General features: G+C 41.7%; 1 protein-coding gene across 1 annotated transcript in view; it reads right to left on the bottom strand.

Annotated features, from left to right (window-relative positions):
- Positions 1-446: 446 nt before the first annotated feature.
- Pdzrn4 (PDZ domain containing ring finger 4) overlaps positions 447-18,721 on the bottom strand; it is a 161,458-nt gene continuing 143,183 nt past the window's right edge. The window contains exons 7-8 of the mRNA XM_031353315.1: positions 16,752-16,868; positions 447-5,870 (exon numbers count right to left, since the gene is read on the bottom strand). Of these exons, the coding sequence (XP_031209175.1) occupies positions 4,359-5,870; positions 16,752-16,868 (1,629 nt within the window). The 3' untranslated portion in view covers positions 447-4,358. The remainder of the gene's footprint in view (positions 5,871-16,751; positions 16,869-18,721) is intronic.

The raw sequence follows: 18,721 nt of genomic DNA, 5'->3' as shown, positions 1-18,721 counted from the left end.
CCTAGCTTTGGCATGCTAGGACACTTATGGAAAATCCCAGCTTATTTGTAATACCAAGATGCAGATGCCAGAGAATTGTGTAACTTCTCGGTAGCTAGGATAATTCACATCTACATTGATGGCATTTTATCAATCTGCCCCATTCAACTCTTACCCCTGCAGAGGAGAGACACCCTCTCTCAGTTTGTAGAGCTGGGTGGCAAGGGACAGGGTATTTCACTTTCTCCTTGTACATGGCTGTCTCCTATCTCATATTTTATCATATTCCAGTTTCTCTTCTGCATACCTGCGGTGTTCTCCTACAGTCATTCCCATTAAATGTAGCTGTGTAGCTGGTGCTTTGCTTGGTAAGCTCTGGGCACTGCTACAGATCTGTAAGTGGCAAGGTCAAAAATTTCTAGACAATTTACTTTTTTTTTCTTGGAAGAAGTAAATTAGTCAACAAGTCTGATGTAATGTTTGACTTTATTGAGAAATAATAGCTGTTCAGTAATTATCATATATGTAGTTAATTGCATTGATAATCATTCACAGAAGTAATGTATGGATTCATTACTAGAAAACAATAGAGCAAACATTTCATTACATATTCATTAAAATTTGAAGACTGTTAGTTTAAGAGACCATCAAAAAAAACATTTACCAAAGGCCTAGGCTTCTCAAAGCTTGACTTGGAAACTTCATAGAGAGTAGTGGGAGAGCAGGTGGAACGATACAGACTTCCTTAAATACGAGTCTCAAGAACTCAGGTTTTAAACATATCCAAGTACACTGAGGTGCTTAGGAGAGCAGAGCTTGCTGCCACAGGCAGGATAGGATAGAGAGGAGGCATCTGGAGCCCTAGCTCAGGCCTGAGTAACCAGTCAGGGGACAATGACATTCTAGTCTCTGGAAGTCTTAAGACCACTGGAAGCAATCTATGCATTTTGAAAAAGAAATGACAGTGCTTTATAAATGAGCAGGTAAGCCAGCAAGAGAACAAGTAAATGGCATTGCCTTAACAAAGAATATGAGGCAGAGAGCCAGTGCTCACAAAAGGTAAAACAAAACAAAACAAAATAAAACAGCAGTACATGGATCAAGTCAAGATGTAGCTACCTACCGAAAGTTAATGTTGAATGCAAAGCAGGTGTTCATAAAAGGACAGCGTGGAAAACCAATAGAGCAACAGTTTAGCCTTCTTCCCGGAACATGATGAAGAAATATCCTTTGTGCCTAAACTATGTTTTACACCCTTAGGTCTCTGTTGTAAGGATACTAATACTGATCCTGTCACATTAACACAAACAAACAAACAAACAAATGAAAGACAAGAACAAAAACAATTTCAAGATAAGCTGAAGTAAGAAATTTCTGCCTTTATAGCTAGGCATTTCTTTTGAACTGAAATAAAATATCCCACATGTTATCAAGAACACATTTAGTGGACAACAAATTTATTATTTATACACTAAAAACAAGCTTATCACAAAGCTTGATCATACACATAGAGCAGGACTCTTTTCAGATTTTCACCAAATTTGGGGGGAAGTATGTCAACTCATAAAAGTATATAAACACAGATGTGAAAATGTATCAGTTTTAGAAATCTGATAAGCATACTTGACTTTAATAAGAGGAAAATGAAATGGGTCATTTGCAAAATATTAAATTCTTAGAAATTTGAAGGTGTTTCTTCTGGAAAACGGACATGTTGGTTCATGCATACAGGAGAGGAGAAGGATCAGTCATAGGTCTGAATTGGAAAGAATTGAACTCAGGATAGTCAAGTGTTTACATAGGAAACCTTAAGACAAAACTGAACTCTAGAACTGGGCACTGGCTTGGTAGGCTGCTTACCTATCATGCACAAGCTCTCAGCACTACAAAAGACAGAAAGGAAGGAAGGAAGGAAAGAAGGAAGGAAGGAAGAAAGAAAGAAAGAAAGAAAGAAGGAGAGGAAGGAAGAGTACACACAGAGTAGTTTAGGAAGTCCATTTACAATGGCTAAAACTAAGAACCATGAAAATCTTCAATACTTTGATACTATTATCACTATTTCAAAATTTGCATCCAGCTTTTTACTCTAGGCAAGTACAATGAGTTTATTTTCCTATATGTAATAGTCCTTAAAAAAAGATGGGATCATGGAAGGAGGAGGAGAAGGAGGAGGAGGAGGAGGAGGACTGTAGCAAAAGGACCAATATATAGGGTTGTCCTAGTTAGCATCACTTGCCAACTTGACACAATCTCAAACGAGTAATTCTTTTTATCTGGTTGGTCTGTGGGCATAGCCTTTGACAGATTGTCTTGACTGATAATGATAATTCATGTAGGAGGGCCAAGTGTAAGGAAGCTAGCTGAACAAGTGAGTAAGCCAGAGAGCAAGGTAGCAAAGAAGCTGCTGCGTGGACATCCTTCACTGATGGGGTGGGACTTGGAAGTGAAAGATGAAATAAACCCTCGCATCTCCCAAGCTTCTCTTGGTTAGAGTGCTTAATCACTGAATGGAATGAAAGCAACGCAATCTAAGAGGAAAATGCAAATTCATAAAGTAATTTAGGGTAAATAGTACTCATTATTATTATTATTCAAAGGGAACTGAACCAGGGAATTACAAAGTGGGGGATTCAAGACTGTCCCTTCATGAACCTAAACTCTATGTAGGAAGATAATGCCTATGATTTAATTATGAATAAATTGCCAAGAAAAAACAATGTGTATACCAAGTGCATGGTAAAGAGCTAAGAAAATGTGTTTTTGTCAACAGTTTCCCCTCACCCCCCCAAAAAAACAACTCTGTTGTTTCATTCTAATAAGGTATAAAATTTGTTTCAAAAATCTCAGAAAAGTAACAGGTACTAACTTCAGTGAGGACTGGCAGGCTAGGTGACCTGGGCAAGCTACAGGGAGACTTGAATATAGGGCTGGGGCCTGAGACAGACAGGAGAGCTAATAGGCTCTGTACATAGCTACTGAAGGACACGAGCTTCAACATAGTTAGGTGCATGTCCTCATTATGACAATATGCTGGGTTAAATGAAATTTTACATACATAGTTAACAATGTCTTCTAATCTGTAGGCATTAGGGTTGACACATGAGATGGTTAAATGTTTAAGCAACAAAAAGCTAGATTAATAAAAATCTGCCTAGCCAGTTAACAATATACCCTTTAATAAAGACGTATAAGGCATTCAATTGAATATGCTGAAAATTACTGCAAAGATGCATGGCTTCCCAACTTTTAGATGATCAGTCAAATAAACCTGCTGTGTTGTAGACTGGATTGTGTCCTACCAAAATCGAATGATTTAGCAGTCTCCGAAGCTGTGAGTGATAACTTCTCATTGCCGAGGCCTCTTAGAGCATGTGAGTTGTAGAGGTTAAGCTGATGTGTCAAGAGGAGACCCTTCACTAAGATTCCTTCTCCATTCTTCCTGAGTCTCACCTGTGAAAGGCAGGCTAGAGACCCATGACAGGTAATTTAGCATCATTGAAATACTGCGTTTATTATCTAATTTGTTCCCAGTAAGAATATGTGATTCGGAATATGTGACACAACAACCTAGAAGTAGTGTTTCAAAACAACTTTATTGGGGGAAAAAAAGGTGATAGAAAAACTGCACAATTTAAAATTCACAATTAAGAGCCTTCTAATAGTACACGTACAACCAAACAGGTTAACCACAGTGGGCAAAGAAAATAATAGTCCTCGGTTAACTTTTCATAAGGATAATCAATAATTTATTTATATTTTTATTTGTCACAAATTACCACAATTATCTAGCTACATGACAGTGTCACTACATATCACGGGAAGATTGTCCACCCACACTTTACTGAGACAAAGACAGTTGCCACTTATGTGTTTAATGTACAGGAGAATGTCAAGGGGGTGCTACTTCATGTATGAGACAAGATGCGGCATGTAGTTTAGTAGCAGATTTGATTTCGCATACACTATGCCAGGAGGTAAGCATAGCCGAGTTTTGGCACTGAATTATTAAAATAGGAAATAAGAAAATTAGAGAAATAAATCCAGATTTTTTTTAAACTTACAATAGATACATTAAAATAGGAAATTAATTACGTCCTTAGTATTTTTGTTCGTTTTTTTCTTTCCTTTTGTTTTTTTCATTGTTTTATTTTTTTCTATAAATGTGTGCTATGAATATATCACAAGTTAAGGAAAGATATTAGCCAAAGAAGGTACCAGCATATGAAAAACAAATTAAAAAGTACCAGGTATTTTTGCTTACAAAAAATTTAAACTGTAAAGTCACAAAATATATATAAAAATGCCACATTGAACGAGGCAATGATACTCTACCGAAATTGGTAGCGTGCTCTCTAAGCCAGTAGTCTCTGTGTGTCCGGTCATACGGTGGTCACTGACAGAAAGGCATTGTGGACCCTAGTGCCATCTGGGGATTTGGCCCCATGGGTCATCAGTTCTTGGATTGTCATCCAGTTATCCAAAATTTTCTTGTTTCTTTTCTTCATCATCTTTTTGTGGCTCAGTTCGATGATGCTCAGTTCCTTCTTGCCTTCGCCGCTGCTCTGCGGGCTCTCCTTGAGACTCTCCAGCCGACTGCGCATCATGAACTCTCGGCGCCGCCTTTGCTCCTTGGCCCGGACCAAGTGTTGCTTTCTCTCCTCCTTGCTCCAGTAGCGCCCCATTTTCATCTCACTCATCGTGTCGTCATCTGTGGTCATGCCACTCCGCTCCTCCTTGATCTTTAAGGCACGTTCCTTCAGAAGTCGGTCTCGCACTGGCCTCTTGGTTATGTACCGGGTCCCATCACTCCTAATTTTTACCTTCCATTCCATCTTGGGCTCTGAGCCCCTTGGTGATTCTTTGCACATACTCACCAAGCTGAGCTGACTCTGGGCATACTCCACGGCAGATTTCTGTTGAATTAACTGCATGTAGCTTTGATAATGCCGGGCGTGCGCCGGAATGTTGGCGTATCTGTAGGAGGAGCTGTGGTAAGGAGAGAGGTATGGAGTGTGCTCACTGACTGTGTGCTCCTGATCCGGAAGCTGGCTGTTTTCTTGACTCTTCTCCAAGCTTTCCACGTTGCAACCTTCATCGGTGGTCTTGACTTTGGTAGATGTGTATTCCCTGGTGCTCTGTCTGGAAGGGGACTGCTGGGCTGTCATTATGCTCCTCAGATTTTTCTTATTGGTGAGGTTGATCATTCTCGGAAGGGAACTGTCCGGGGACCTGTCTACAGTCAGCGGTGTGCTTCTGCAGCTCTCAGCGGTATTGTACGCACTGGAGCTGTCCTTGTCTGACTTTTCTGGATGTTCTAAGATGTCATCCAGTTTCCCCCTTTGCACATCCAGGCTGGTGTTGTAATTTCGGAATCCCCCGTCATGCAATGCCCAGATGTCTCCGTATTGGTCCGTCACTTTCTGGAGCCTGTGAGCTTGCATGATATTCTGGCACTCTAGCTCAATGTTTCTTAGCTCCTCATTAAGCAGCTGCAGCTCGTGCTCCACCCCTTCCTGTTCCCCTCGATTGCATTCGATCTTGCTGCTTGAGTAGTACAGGTCATAATCTCCGTGGTTTCGAATCTTAAGCTCCAACAGCTGCTGGAATCCTTCACACACCTCCTGGTTGCTGGCACAGTCTAAGCACTCACCCCCGGCACAGCTCTCATTGCACTGAAGCTCAATGCTCCCCAGGGTGTCTTGGCTCTGCCCCAGCTCTCTCTTGCTCTTCAGTGGTGTGCTGTGGGGCTCCTCCCCTGCATTCTCCTGTTCTGAACTCTCATCATTTCGCAAGCTCTCGTCTGTGCGCCCCACACCACTGTCCTTCTCCTGGTTGTTGGAAGAGGAGGTGGCCGTGTCTGTTGTGCCTTCTTCTTCCTCCTGCTTCTTTGGCTGAGAAAACAGAACACAAGATATTTTGAAAAAAGCACTGAATGTTGTAAACTTGCTTAAAAAACAATGTTTCCTGGCTAGGGTGCGGTTCCTAGAACCAGCTTTAGCTGTAGTTTGCATTCGAATTTTAAAAATAAGAGACAATTAATTCACGACAGCCTTGTGTGTAGTGTAAGAGAGGAGATAAGTTTCATGATAGCTGTAACACTTGCTGGGTATAATGAGACGGAGAACCTGGAAATGAGACGGAGAACCTGGAAATGAAGGGCCATTGCATACAGCTTTTCTCTCTGGGAAACCAAAGAGAAGGTATATACAAAGTGACAACTTCTTAGGTAAAAACACTCAGAAGAGTAGAGAGGACAAAGCATCTACATCTTCTTCAGCAATGTGGAGGTCTAATGCCTAAGTAACTATTGCTGCCTCTTAGCTCCCTTTAAATGAAGTAGAATAAGGCAGAAATGACTGCCTATATAAGTACTGATGTATTAGTGATCTATTTAGTGACCTGCCAAAGGCACTGCTTGTACTCTCTGTTTGCCAGCCACAACTCTACTTGTTGCCTGAAACAGAATGACCTGGAAAAGCAGCTGAAAACAAAGGGCTATTGCCACTAAGAACCTATAGTCTTCTGTATGCTTCTGTAAAATCTTGTTTGGTTGCCCCACCCCACAGTGTGGTTTTAGGGTATAAAATGAAAATACTAACTAGACCTGGCTTGAAGCCTTTGAGGAGCTGTCCTGGCTTTGGCCCATCAGTGACATCTCCTTTTGTTACTCCAAGCATTGGTGGCAGAGTGCTTATTTCAGAAGGATTCCCACAACATAAATTCGGGGGAGGGAGGATTTATTGCCAGGAATGTGCAGAATATAGTAAGGCTGATATCACAAAACAGTAGGTCCATCTTAAGAGGCTGTGCTGGAACTGCAAACCTTCATCTCTCTCTAGAGGAGGATGCTCCATGCCACACAGATCTAGGCTGTGAATGCAGAGTAGACTGGAAGGCACAGCTCTCCTCCTACGGTCCACAATAGTTATGGTCAGCATGTCATGTTCCTGGATACATGGCCACAATGCATCTCTGTATCATGCGTCTCAGAAGTAAGTACAATGTCCCAGAGCCCAATCATGTACAAAGTACTCTTAGCCACTAATTCCCTGCAAAGGTGAGATTTAGTTGGGGGGCAAGTGGAATTGGTTAAGGGCATATGTTTAATCTGGGCCACACCTTCTGCTGGAGACTTACATAAGGACATTGGAAGAAGGAAGATTTACTCTCTCTCTTCGCCTGCTTGCCTTGTGGGACTGAGCAAATGCTAGATCCTTGGACTTCCATTCACAGCTGCTGCTGACCATTGTTGGGAGTTGGACTACAGACTGTAAGCCATCAACAAATTCCCTTACTATATAGAGACTACCCATAAGTTCTGTGACTCTAGAGAATCCTAACTAATACAGAAGTTGGTATACACCTGGGCATATGATGATTAAATAATAACATTCTTCAGCAATCATCCCTGTGGTGTGGAGCCAGCTTAAAAACAGACATGAGCAGTAGTCAGGTTGACTTGTGCATGACACCATAAACTCAAGCTCCTGTGAAGAATATGACCCTCCTCCCCAAAAGGAAACTTGTGACTTGTGCAGAAGCAGGCTCTGTAACCCCTCGGGAGGGTGCAGCTCCAGCTGGCTGGCCAAATGAACTGATGCCAGTCTGCAATGCTGAGATGCCTAAACCTGCATCTCCACAGTAGGGCTGCCTACCCTCCATGTCCATTTCATTTTTGCAAGAGGAAACTTCTCTGCATGTGTAGACACAGGGTATCTCTGTATGGGTAGGCCTTTGACAAGCTACCACCTTGGCCTTTCTTCCTGGTTTAGGGGTATAAGCTATGTCTTTGTTTACAGGACAGACTTTGGGCATGCAGCAATCCCTTCAGGAGTCCTGGGCTCTTCCTGCCTTTGAAGTCTGGGTGTAGTAGCATAATCATAAGGTTCCACTGGAGGGACACTGAGTAGCTGTTTGGCTTGACCTAATCTTGATGTGTATTCTCACTTAATTGCTTTATGCTTCCCCCTACCCACTAAATTCCTTCTTCTGCATTTTGTGAATCCATGTTGGTGACAATTGGTTTGGTGGAGGCGAAGGGATTTTGTAGCTATAGCAAGATTCTTCTGAAAACTTTCTATATACAAGGGACTCTGGTTCTGAAGAAGTAAACATTCCCCTCCAGCATACTCTGGATACCCTGGATGACAAGGCCCCCGAGGGGGTGCTAGGACAACTTACTACAGTAACACATGAGAAAGCCTCAGGAGAACATGCCCCACTCCTGGTTTAGAAGGAGCTCGGCTCATTTGGAAGGGGCCGCTGAGAGTGGTCAGCTCTCACCCTGAGCTACCCATACTTCTTGGGAGTTCAGGGCATTCTGAGACACTAGTAGGGATGTCTGGCAGATTGGTGATTCTGGGAGATAATGTCCCTTAAGCAGCACATCTGGCTTGAAACATTTCCTGAGCAGTGACTTGTCCTTCAGCCACCTGATAAGCCTCTCACTAAAGGGGTCCCAGAGACACGTTGAGCAGGAGTTCAGTCCCATCAAGGCGAACTGCCCCTAGATTACCTCAGATTGATGATGGCAGAAGTGAGCGCTTCTATCTCTCCTTGGTACCAGGAGACTTTCCTGTATCTTTTTCTATAACTAAGCTTATCCAGTGCCTGATTGGCCTTTCTCTGGTGAATTCACTTTGGCTCTGTGAGCCCTTCGAGTTTCTATGACTGATGTGGCTCCTTTAAAATTTTCTTGTGGCCCTCTTTCAGACAGTTTCTAAATAGCAGGCAGTGAGCTGGTGCGTAAAGATCTTTAGCTCTTTAAATTCTTGCTCTGCTAATTTTAAATCTGTTGGTTATTCCAAGTTATGTGCAAGATTGCTATTTCAGCCAGGTCTAGCTAACAGGAACTAGCTCAGAGTGAGTCCATAGACTCTTTGGAAACTAGGAAAAACAAGCAAGCAAGCAAGCAAACAAACAAACAAGAAACAACAATAACAAAGCCAAAACCAACCAAGCAAAACCACCACCACCACCTCCACCTCCACCTCCACCTCCACCACCACCACCACCACCACCATCACCACCACCACCACCACCACCACCAACAACAAAACTCTCTACCAGGTGCTGTGGATGTGGCTTCATTTGAAAGACCATCTGAAGACTGTAGAAGACTTGAAAATACAAGCCTTAAGATTAGATGACCTTGACCTTTCTATTTGCTCACCAATATGAGTTGGGTTTAACTTTCTCTTTTATAGCCTGGCAACTTGTATTAAAGTCTCCTGACTAGCTGAAAGAAAGTCAACCTTTGTGTATGTGTTTCTGTACATTCTGTTGTATATATATGATGTTGAATGTGTTTATATGACAGGATGAAGAAACTGTCTTCAAACTGTCTCACAGTTACATGAGCCAACTCAGAAATTAAAACTATCACATTTAAAAAGTGCCTGTTTGTCAAATCATTAATATGCAGTGTGCTTAGGTATGCTGGCCAGGTAAAGCTATATTTATTATTACTAGATACAAAATGTGAGAGTTGTATCTTAATAAATATAAACATTTAGAATACCCTTAACTATTAGTTAATATACTTAAGTTTCTTAAATTTTATAAAAATAAAGGATTATTCTGTAGGGTTATAAATGCATTTTCTTCCATCTTTTGGTATATGGCATTTAAAACTTGATTTATCCCTGGCGTTTGCTATGGTTATTAAGATTCAAAAGTATAATTGACATGTACAATTCTATATACAAAGAACACAAAAAGTTAAGATGTCTTTTGACAAAAAAAAAAAGAAGACGATGTTTATGGATAAGAAGTAATTTTTTGTCCTATGACTAAAGTAACCCAGGATGGAAAGGAAGAAAGAAGGGAAGGAAAAGAAGGAGGGAGAGAAGGAGGGAGAAAGGAAGGAAGGGAGGAAGGAAGGGAGGAAGAGAAGGAAGAGAAGAAGGAAGGAAGGGAAGAAGGAAGGAAGGAAGGAAAGGAAGAAGGAAGGAAGGGAGGAAGGGAGGGAGGAAAGGAGGAAGGAAGGAAGGAAGGGAGGGAGGAAGGAAGGAAGGAAGGAGAGCTAAACAAGTTAGAGAGGGTCTGAGCAGTCACAGAGAGTCTGTAGAGGGCATTTCTTACACAGAAACAAGTAAACAAAAAACTATCATGTGTTGCCGGTGAGCTATAATTAGAAAGAGATGGTTTATATTTGTCCAAACTCAAGCATTAACACACTGATTTCAAACCAGAATCTCAATTCTCTATGTCTAAAGGAACAATATATTCTTAAATTATGTATTTATTCTTAGTTAAATTTGTAAGTTAGGCAGTCCTAATATTATGCTACCAATCAGGACTATTACTTTAAAATGCTAAATGCAGCAAGAGTAACTATTTTTTTGGTCAACTGCTAATTTTTGCCAAATCCCTGCCAGTTTCTATGGTTACTATTGTCTTTAGTTATCTATACTTTTGCTTCTTCACCAAAGTGGTTGAACAAAGTACACGGAAAAGAGTCTAAAGTGTTCTTCTTGTTGTTAATTTAAGTTAGAATTTTTTTAGAATTTAATATAAAATGAGTACTGTGTTTACATCATTTTCATGCTTCTTCCCCATCCAACTCCTCCTGGGCCCCCACTCCATCTCAGCTTTCATGACTTCTTCATTTTTATTGTTAGAAGTACATGTGTGTATACGTGTGCATTGTGTGAGTGTGCAAGTATGTGTGAGTGTATAAGTAGGTATTTGAGTGTGTGTAAGTATATGTTTGAGTGTGTGAGTGGGTGAACATGTGTGTTTATGTGTGTGTGTGTGAGTGTATAAGTGTGAGTATATGTTTGAGTGTGAGTGAGTGTATGTGTATATATAACTGGCTGACTCCATCTGTTTTGCTCATGTGTGCTTGTGTATAGAGTTGACTACTTAAGATTGGATAACCTATCAGGAGACTTAGCACTGGAAAGTGTGATTCTTCCTCTCTCAGCACCCTTTGATTGATTGCCTGTGGCTCTTCATCTAAGGGGAAGGCCTGTGGGTGTCCCCAATCTGCACTGGAATATTAGGTCACATTGTCATTATGCAAGTCTTATTTAGATGGCTGTATGATTGCACTTTCCTGCATACAGCTTCCTTGTCATATATAGAAGATGCTATCTTACACTCTTTGTGCTCCCTATTTCCACAAGGCTCTCTAAGCCTTAGGTGTAGGACTCCTTTTAAATACAATTTTTAGGAACAACTATGTTCCTTAGAAAGTTTTTTCTTTGATAAAAATTGGCATGGCTACAGAAAATTTTATTTCTTTGCTTAAAGCTAGACTATAACATGGAGTGTTTTGCTTATTTATTTCAATATTTTCCTTTTAAAACGTTATAGCTGTGCATATCACGCCTCCATAGGACTTTGACTCACTCCACAGTGAGGCTCACTCAGTGCCTTGGCATAATGCCTGTTATCAACAGAACAGAAGAGCAAATGGACTTAGCAAGGAACACCAGCTATCCTTGGCTTGAGAGCGTTTCTCCTAAACCCCTTTGTTGCCCAAATATGACAAAAATGATTATGGCGGTAACTCCACCATCACTCACTTCCCTTCCAGTGTGGGTGAGTCAGGCTGGCAACTAGGAGAAAATCAACCTAGCTATAGGATAGTCAGTCAGTGATGCTGCAGAAACGGGGACAGTAGGCTGGTCAGTCAGTGATGCTGCAGAAACGGGGACACATAGAAGAACTAAGACAGTTGTTATAATCGTGAAAGAGTCACTTGTGTTAAGCTTACTGAAGAAGGAATGAAGCCAGTATGCTGGGAAGAAGTTCTTCTCTAAGAACTACCACAGGAGGCTGCCGTGTGCAGCAGCCACCACAGCCTGTGTACGAAGTCATTTCTCTTAGCTCTGCATTTTTCACCTCAGACTGCTGCTAGTTTTGTTTTAGTCACATGGTATGGTGAGGCTCGTCTTTCAGAATACCCGCTATAATCCACCTCAGGTTGTCTGCAATCTTCTCCTTGCCCTCCTAGTTCTTGATAAGCTGTTTACACTTGACTATGTGAGAGCAAAGAGGAGCTTGTACCTGTTCACACACACCACTCTGCTCTTCTAGTAACACCTCAGGGAAAACAAAAAAACAAAACGAGAAAACCTCTACTAGCCATCATCATCAAACACCACATGGTTTGAGAAACTGTAAAGGAGCCTGCCATTCGAAATACTAGTGTGAATGAGTCACTGTGATAAATTGCTTCTCAGGAAAAATAAGAACTTCTGCATCTACGTCTTGACTCTCACTGACGAAAAGCCCAATGAAGGTTGTCCACAGATAGTCACTGTGCTAGACTTTTCACTGGCTTCACAATTAGCCTTTAGTCTATGATATAGTGAATGTTAACCTTTACATGGATATTAGCGGATCTCAACAAATGGAATTAGAAGAGCCAAACTTTGAAAGCTAGTGTAGCCATAAAACATGACTCTTCCTTGAGCAGGGTTGGTTTCTAGCTTCTGGTCCTCTTGTGCCATGCCCCAAGCACCAATCTTCCTCTTTGGATTTGGGGGAGGGTACACTGGGAAGAAGGGAGACCAGAGGAGCAAGACTGTGGGGATGTCCTGATTTATCATCCTCTTCCTTATTCTTGGAGACAGGATGTCTCACTGACCCACGAGCTGAGGTTCCAGGAGTGCTTGGAGCATCAGGTTGAGACAGGATGTCTCACTGACCCACGAGCTGAGGTTCCAGGCATGCTTGGAGCATCAGGTTGAGACAGGATGTCTCACTGACCCATGAGCTGAGGTTCCAGGTGGGTGTGCTTGGAGCATCAGGTTGAGACAGGATGTCTCACTGACCCACGAGCTGAGGTTCCAGGCATGCTTGGAGCATCAGGTTGAGACAGGATGTCTCACTGACTCATGAGCTGAGGTTCCAGGTGTGCTTGGAGCATCAAGTTATTGTGATTTTATGTCTTACTCTGCTAGGTTCCTTTCTGTGCTCCTTCCTGACGATTCTATCTCTAGGAGCAAGCACCTGACTTCTCTTAAGGTTCATAATTAGTTTGGATTGCCTAGACACAATGGTAACCTTGTATTTATGATTATTTCCCCAACACACATGACTAACTCCTCAACCCCAAATCTAAAACCTAATGACACCCTAATTCAGCATGAAGTAGCAATAGTAGTTATCACCAAACTTTCAAGATGGAAGAACGAATGAAGACAAAAGATTGAAATCACCCTGACCTTGATACATCTGGGTATAATTTTCTTAATAATGTTCTGAAGTTATCTTTGAGTAAATGAACTAACAACTTTTTACAAGCCTCCATAAGATCTAGCTGTAGTACATTTTCTTAATTGTGATTGATGTGGGAGGGCCCAGTCTATTGTGGGTGATGGCATTCTCTAGGGCAGTAGTTCTGGGTTTTATAAGAAAGCAGGCTGAGGAAGCCATAGAAGCAAGCCAGTAAGCAGTAAACTTTCCATGTCCTTTGCCTCATCTTCTGCCTCCAAGTTCCTACCATGTTTGAGTTCCTGTCATGACTTCCTTTGATGATGAACAGTGATGTGGAAGTGTAAATCAAATCAACCCTTTTCTCTGCAAGTGGTTTTAGTCATGGTGTATCGGCACAGCAATAGTAACCTTAACTAGGATGGTCGTGCAGGTCCTTCTCTGCTCCTGAAATCCCTGAGAGTCAATCCATCACAGAGGCAAGTGTAGGCTCTGCTTTAGCTCCTGGCCTCCTTTCTGGTTGCCTATACGATACAGCTGTTTTATTCTGTAGTAGTCTGAAGCCATAGCATTGTTTTCTGCACTCATTGAACACTGATCCCTTCCCCCAGCACATGGGCACAAAGATAGCTCCCAGGAAAATTTGAGCAATGCTGATTGGCAGGCACAGACATAATATCAAAACCATGTTTTGACATGCATGCACATATCTAATAGCACATATGGTATGAATGTGCATACATTACTTACTTTCATATAGAACAATAGCCGCATGAGATGAACATGGTAAAATTCCTTTCTTTGCTTATCACAGAGCAACTGTGTTCCACATTGCACTTTCTGCTTTGTTTTCCCCACATGTTAATTTCCTCACCACTAGATCTATTTCCTTACTCTAGCAAGTCCTACTGCATCATTAAAAATGGTTAAACCTGGGGGCAAGAAATTTTGGATGGAGAAATAAAAGTAAATAAAAAATAAAATATAAAACAATAAAAATAATAAAAGCTCTCTCTACATAATCGCCGTTTTGGTCCCCAAAAGGAATGTCACATAAATAATAAAGAAAATGTGGCCATGTATCATTTAATTCTAGGATTCTCAAGCTCTCCCTACAATACATTCCCTTACTTGTTATGAATGCAATAATTAATTTCTGATGACTCACTGATAAATCAAATCGTATGTAACTAGCAAAGGGAAGCTGTTCACAGCTCCATGCCTGGCTCGGTTCAATGATGGTTGCCTGGTGTGCCTTGCCCACCATGTTCTTGATGGTCCCACTACTTTGGGCAGTTTGAGTTTCTATGTAACAAACAATGCAGAAAGGCTAATGTTTTTCTTTCAGTCCACAACAGCTGTCCAACCCAAGACAGTGTAGAAAGTTAACCTTGGTATAAAGCCATCATTCATGTGCCTACAAATTTGAGTTGCTAAGTTGACCTTGCAATCATTGTCATTGGTCAACAAAAAACTGTGGAAATGAAAATCTCCTTTCCAATCCCAGAGTGCCTTGCTAGTAACATAATACCTTGATGTTGTTTTCCCTAGCCCCCCTGGGATTATGACTCTCTGACAGGCACCATTCCTGACAGGACATTTCTAATACAATGTTATTGTTTATAAGAGCAAAAGACATTTTAAAGGTTTCTGTACTTGTTGTCAGTTTTCAGTCCACACAATGAGAGTCTGACCTCGGGGACATTAGGTGTTCCTTCACACGCCCTCGCATCTGTATTACATCTGAGGAGTAGGCAGCATATGACACTGTATCACTTTACCTAGACAGCATCTCTGCCTTACTTCTTTATTCCAGCAGCCCCTGTCAATTCTGTATCAGGTCACATTTTGTATCTAAGAAAGAAAAAGCCCGGAGCAAGGACTTTCTTGCTTGTAAGAGGCGGCTGCCAACAAACGATATCTTTATTTGTGGCCAGTATTGAAGCCATACATAACAATTCCAACCCTATCTATACTACAAAAGAACCACCACCCAGCAGCAGCAGCAGCATTTCCGAACACAGACTACCACTAGTGGAGGGGCCAGCAACAATCACGATCCACACTGTGCCTGGCTGTGCTGATGGCATAGCTGGCAGTCTGTTGGTTTAGTTACTGCATTTTTGTTTGAGGTAAACATATTTCATTATTCAGTTTGGAGAGGTGATAGAATGTCTATGTTTCGTGTGGTTAAACCCATCAGGATTTTTTTTTTTTTTTAAAAAAAACAGACATCCTTATGACAAGGTAACAATTAAAGTTGAGAATGGGATGATAATTAAATGAATTAGTAAACTGTCAGAGAAATGTTAATGAGATTATGTCAGACAGATGAAGGACATGAATTAGACATAAAAATCTAGGTCATCTAGCCTTGTTTTTACATGCTGTGAAAATAACAGAAATAAGGAGACTATTAGACTCACTTTGCCTTAGCCCAGGCTGGGATCTCCTGCCATTATGAACTCTTTAAGGTCAGGAACTCTGTTTTTAAGACATTCCCACCATCAAGTATGAAACTTAAAACATATTAAGAGTTCAAATTTTTGTTGAATGAATATGTGACCTTAAGACAACATGATATCACAGACAGGAGCCTAGCATGGCTGCCTTCTGAGAGGCCCAACAAGCGGCCGAGTCAGATGTAGATATTTACATCCAACCAATGGACAGAAGCTGGGGACCCCTGTGGTTGAGTTAGGGGAAGGCTGGAAGGAGCTGAGAAGGAGGGTGACCCCATAGGAAGACCAGAAGTCTCAACTAACCTGGACCCCTGAGATCTCTCAGACACTGAGCCACCAACCAGGCAGCATACACTAGCTGATATGAAGCCCCCCCACCCCAACACATACACAGCAGAGGACTGCCTGGTGTGGCAAGGTGAGACAAGGTGCACCTAACCCACAAGAGACTTGAGGGCCAGGAAGTGGGGAGGCCTGGTGGGGTGGGGTTGGGGGTGAGGACATCCTTGTGGAGACAGGGCTGGGGGGGGAAGGAGGAATGGGATAAGGAACAATCAGAGGGCGGACCAGGAGGGGGATGTCTAGATTGTAAAAAAAAAAGATTAAATAATAATAATAATAATAATGAAGAATTTTTAAAAAGACAACATGATGTCAATCCCATCAATTTATGCCAGGGGACATGAATATAGTAACCACACGACTAAAGATCATTTTTATGGTTGTTCGGGAGTACACAAGTGTGATTAACCCATGACGTACACAAAACCTTACCCCACGTCACCATTCTATTTACAGTTTAACTATTCAAATAGTAATATTTATATTTTAAAGCTCAAATGTTTTGTGGTTACCTCATGGATGCTAGTTGGTTGTTCCTAGCTAGCCTATCCATAAGCAACGTACACATTTACACATTTAAGTGTTTGCAAATTACATTGAAGACTACCCATTCCAACATCTGAAGGCTACTGTGTTGTATTAATACCCTTCAGGCTTTCCAAGTGGCTTCATTTGAGAAGATCTTTTGCCCCAGAAGATTATGGTTAGAGATGTTTGATCAAACCTTTTGGTTGTGCTTTCTTTCCCATGAAAGGAAACAAGCAACGTTTGCAACGCCAGAGCTCAGGCTGGTGGCCCTACCTGCTGCAGCTCATTGGCTGTGCACTGTGCTCCTTCAGTACATTCCTCCTCCAGTATCTCCGAGTTTAACTCCTCTAAGAATTCATTCCTTTCATCTTCCAGCCAGCCTTCATCCAGCTGCAAAGGAGAACACATTAGTCCATTATACTATGTTAGTGAGACTCTGCTAAATAGGGTAAGCCGCAACGCTGCCTGCCAGCCAGCTCTTTGTCGGTGATGCTCTTCAGAACCACAGGCCCCGCTGGTCACCTCTCAGAAAGAAGAAAAGGTGAGACAGAAAAAGAAAGAAAGAAAAGGATTCGTAGGCCTTTTATCCTCTCCTGAAACAGCTTTAGATGTTCTTCTCTCCTGACGGAGTGAATCCCACAGCACAGAACATTACCTTCTTTCAAAACCTATGAAAGGCATACTGCATAATCCACAGCTGGCATTCTCATTATCTCCCACAGCCCTGGGTTAAAAGAAGTGCAGTTGGTTCTGATAGGGCTATGAGACAATTGGGCCTTTACCCTTAACAACATCCCCCAGTGAGGCTGTGTACAACAAGCAGATTTTACTCTCCTCCTGCTTTTTTCATTTTTAGTTGGGTGGTTCAAGCTAGCAAGGTGGAACCTTGTCATAAAAGAATTGACAGACAACATTGATTTTGTAAAAAAAAGAAAAGGAAAAATAATAAAAAACTAAAATAACATAAAACTAAAAACCAAATACCCAAACATCTTTCTCTCTCTTTCTCTCTCTCTCTTCTCTCTCTTTCATCCATCTCTCATCGATCTATTTCTATCTCTCTGTGTGTGAGTGTCTGTGCATGTATGTGTGCGTGCCTGATTTATTATCAATCTATCGCTATCTCCATGTGTGTATGTCTGTGCATGCATGTGTGAGTGGTATATGTATGTGACATGTATGGGACATGCTATGGGACCCATATGAAGGTCAGAGAACAATGTATGGTTTCTCTGTTTGCACCAGGTGATTTCTAGGAATTGAACTCAGGTCATCAGGCTTGATTGTTATCCACTGAACTATTCAGATAAGGGGAAGCATTCCTAGTCAGACCTGTTTATTCACAGGGTTCTGAGAATTACTCAAGGCCTTAAGCATGTGAAATACATGCTGTCCCACTGCTCCCATCATGTCTATGAGTTTGAGGGGACATGGCCAATGTGGTATTTAATGGCAGTGGGATGGTGCACAATTTTGCTTGTGGGTGATGGATGCAAATGCTCCTGCGAGGCTCTTTCAACACTCAGTTAAACAAATCCTGTAGGTGTCTCCACACAGAGTGGAGAGCTGGGATCAACTTTGCAATATGATTGCTCTTGACAGCCAATGCAGATAATTGGCCTCCAAGTGGATTTCTGGAGCTGGAGTCTATAAATTAACTGTTGTGCTCATTAAACAACCTGAACTGCCATCAAAACTCTACTCTGTGCTACAAAGAAAACAGGTTTCTAATTAGCACAAAAGACAGTAGTTGGAGACGTTTTCAATAAGAAACCTTTAAAGACAAATGGATGTCTTAAAACAAAACAAACAAGTAAGACATACAAAAAACAGAAAAATAAACCCCAAACTCTTGAAAATAGGACACTGAATGGCACCACAAGTGTTCATGTGCATGCATGACACTCATTAACAGAAGGCAGATGGGGTGTCTCCAGAGAGAAATTGCCTCAATGAGATTGGCCTGTAGGCATGGCTGTGGGCATTGTTTTAGTTTTAATTGAAGTAGGAGGTCTCACCCCCCTGTGAGTGGTGCCATCCCTGGGTAGGTGGGCATAGATGGGGAAGGTAGGTGAGCAAGCCAGCAAGGAGTACCCTCTGTGGTCTCTTCAGCAACTCCTACCTCCAGGAGTCTACCTTGAATACATTCCCAGGTGTTTCTCAATAATGGGCTGTAATTATATGCTAAAACAAACAGATAGACAAACAGCCCTTTCCTCTCCAAATTGCCTTTGGTCCTGGTG

The sequence above is a fragment of the Mastomys coucha genome, unplaced genomic scaffold (genome assembly GCF_008632895.1).
Source record: "Mastomys coucha isolate ucsf_1 unplaced genomic scaffold, UCSF_Mcou_1 pScaffold11, whole genome shotgun sequence".
Taxonomy (NCBI): domain Eukaryota; kingdom Metazoa; phylum Chordata; class Mammalia; order Rodentia; family Muridae; genus Mastomys; species Mastomys coucha.
This window is presented reverse-complemented; position numbering and strand designations above follow the sequence as displayed.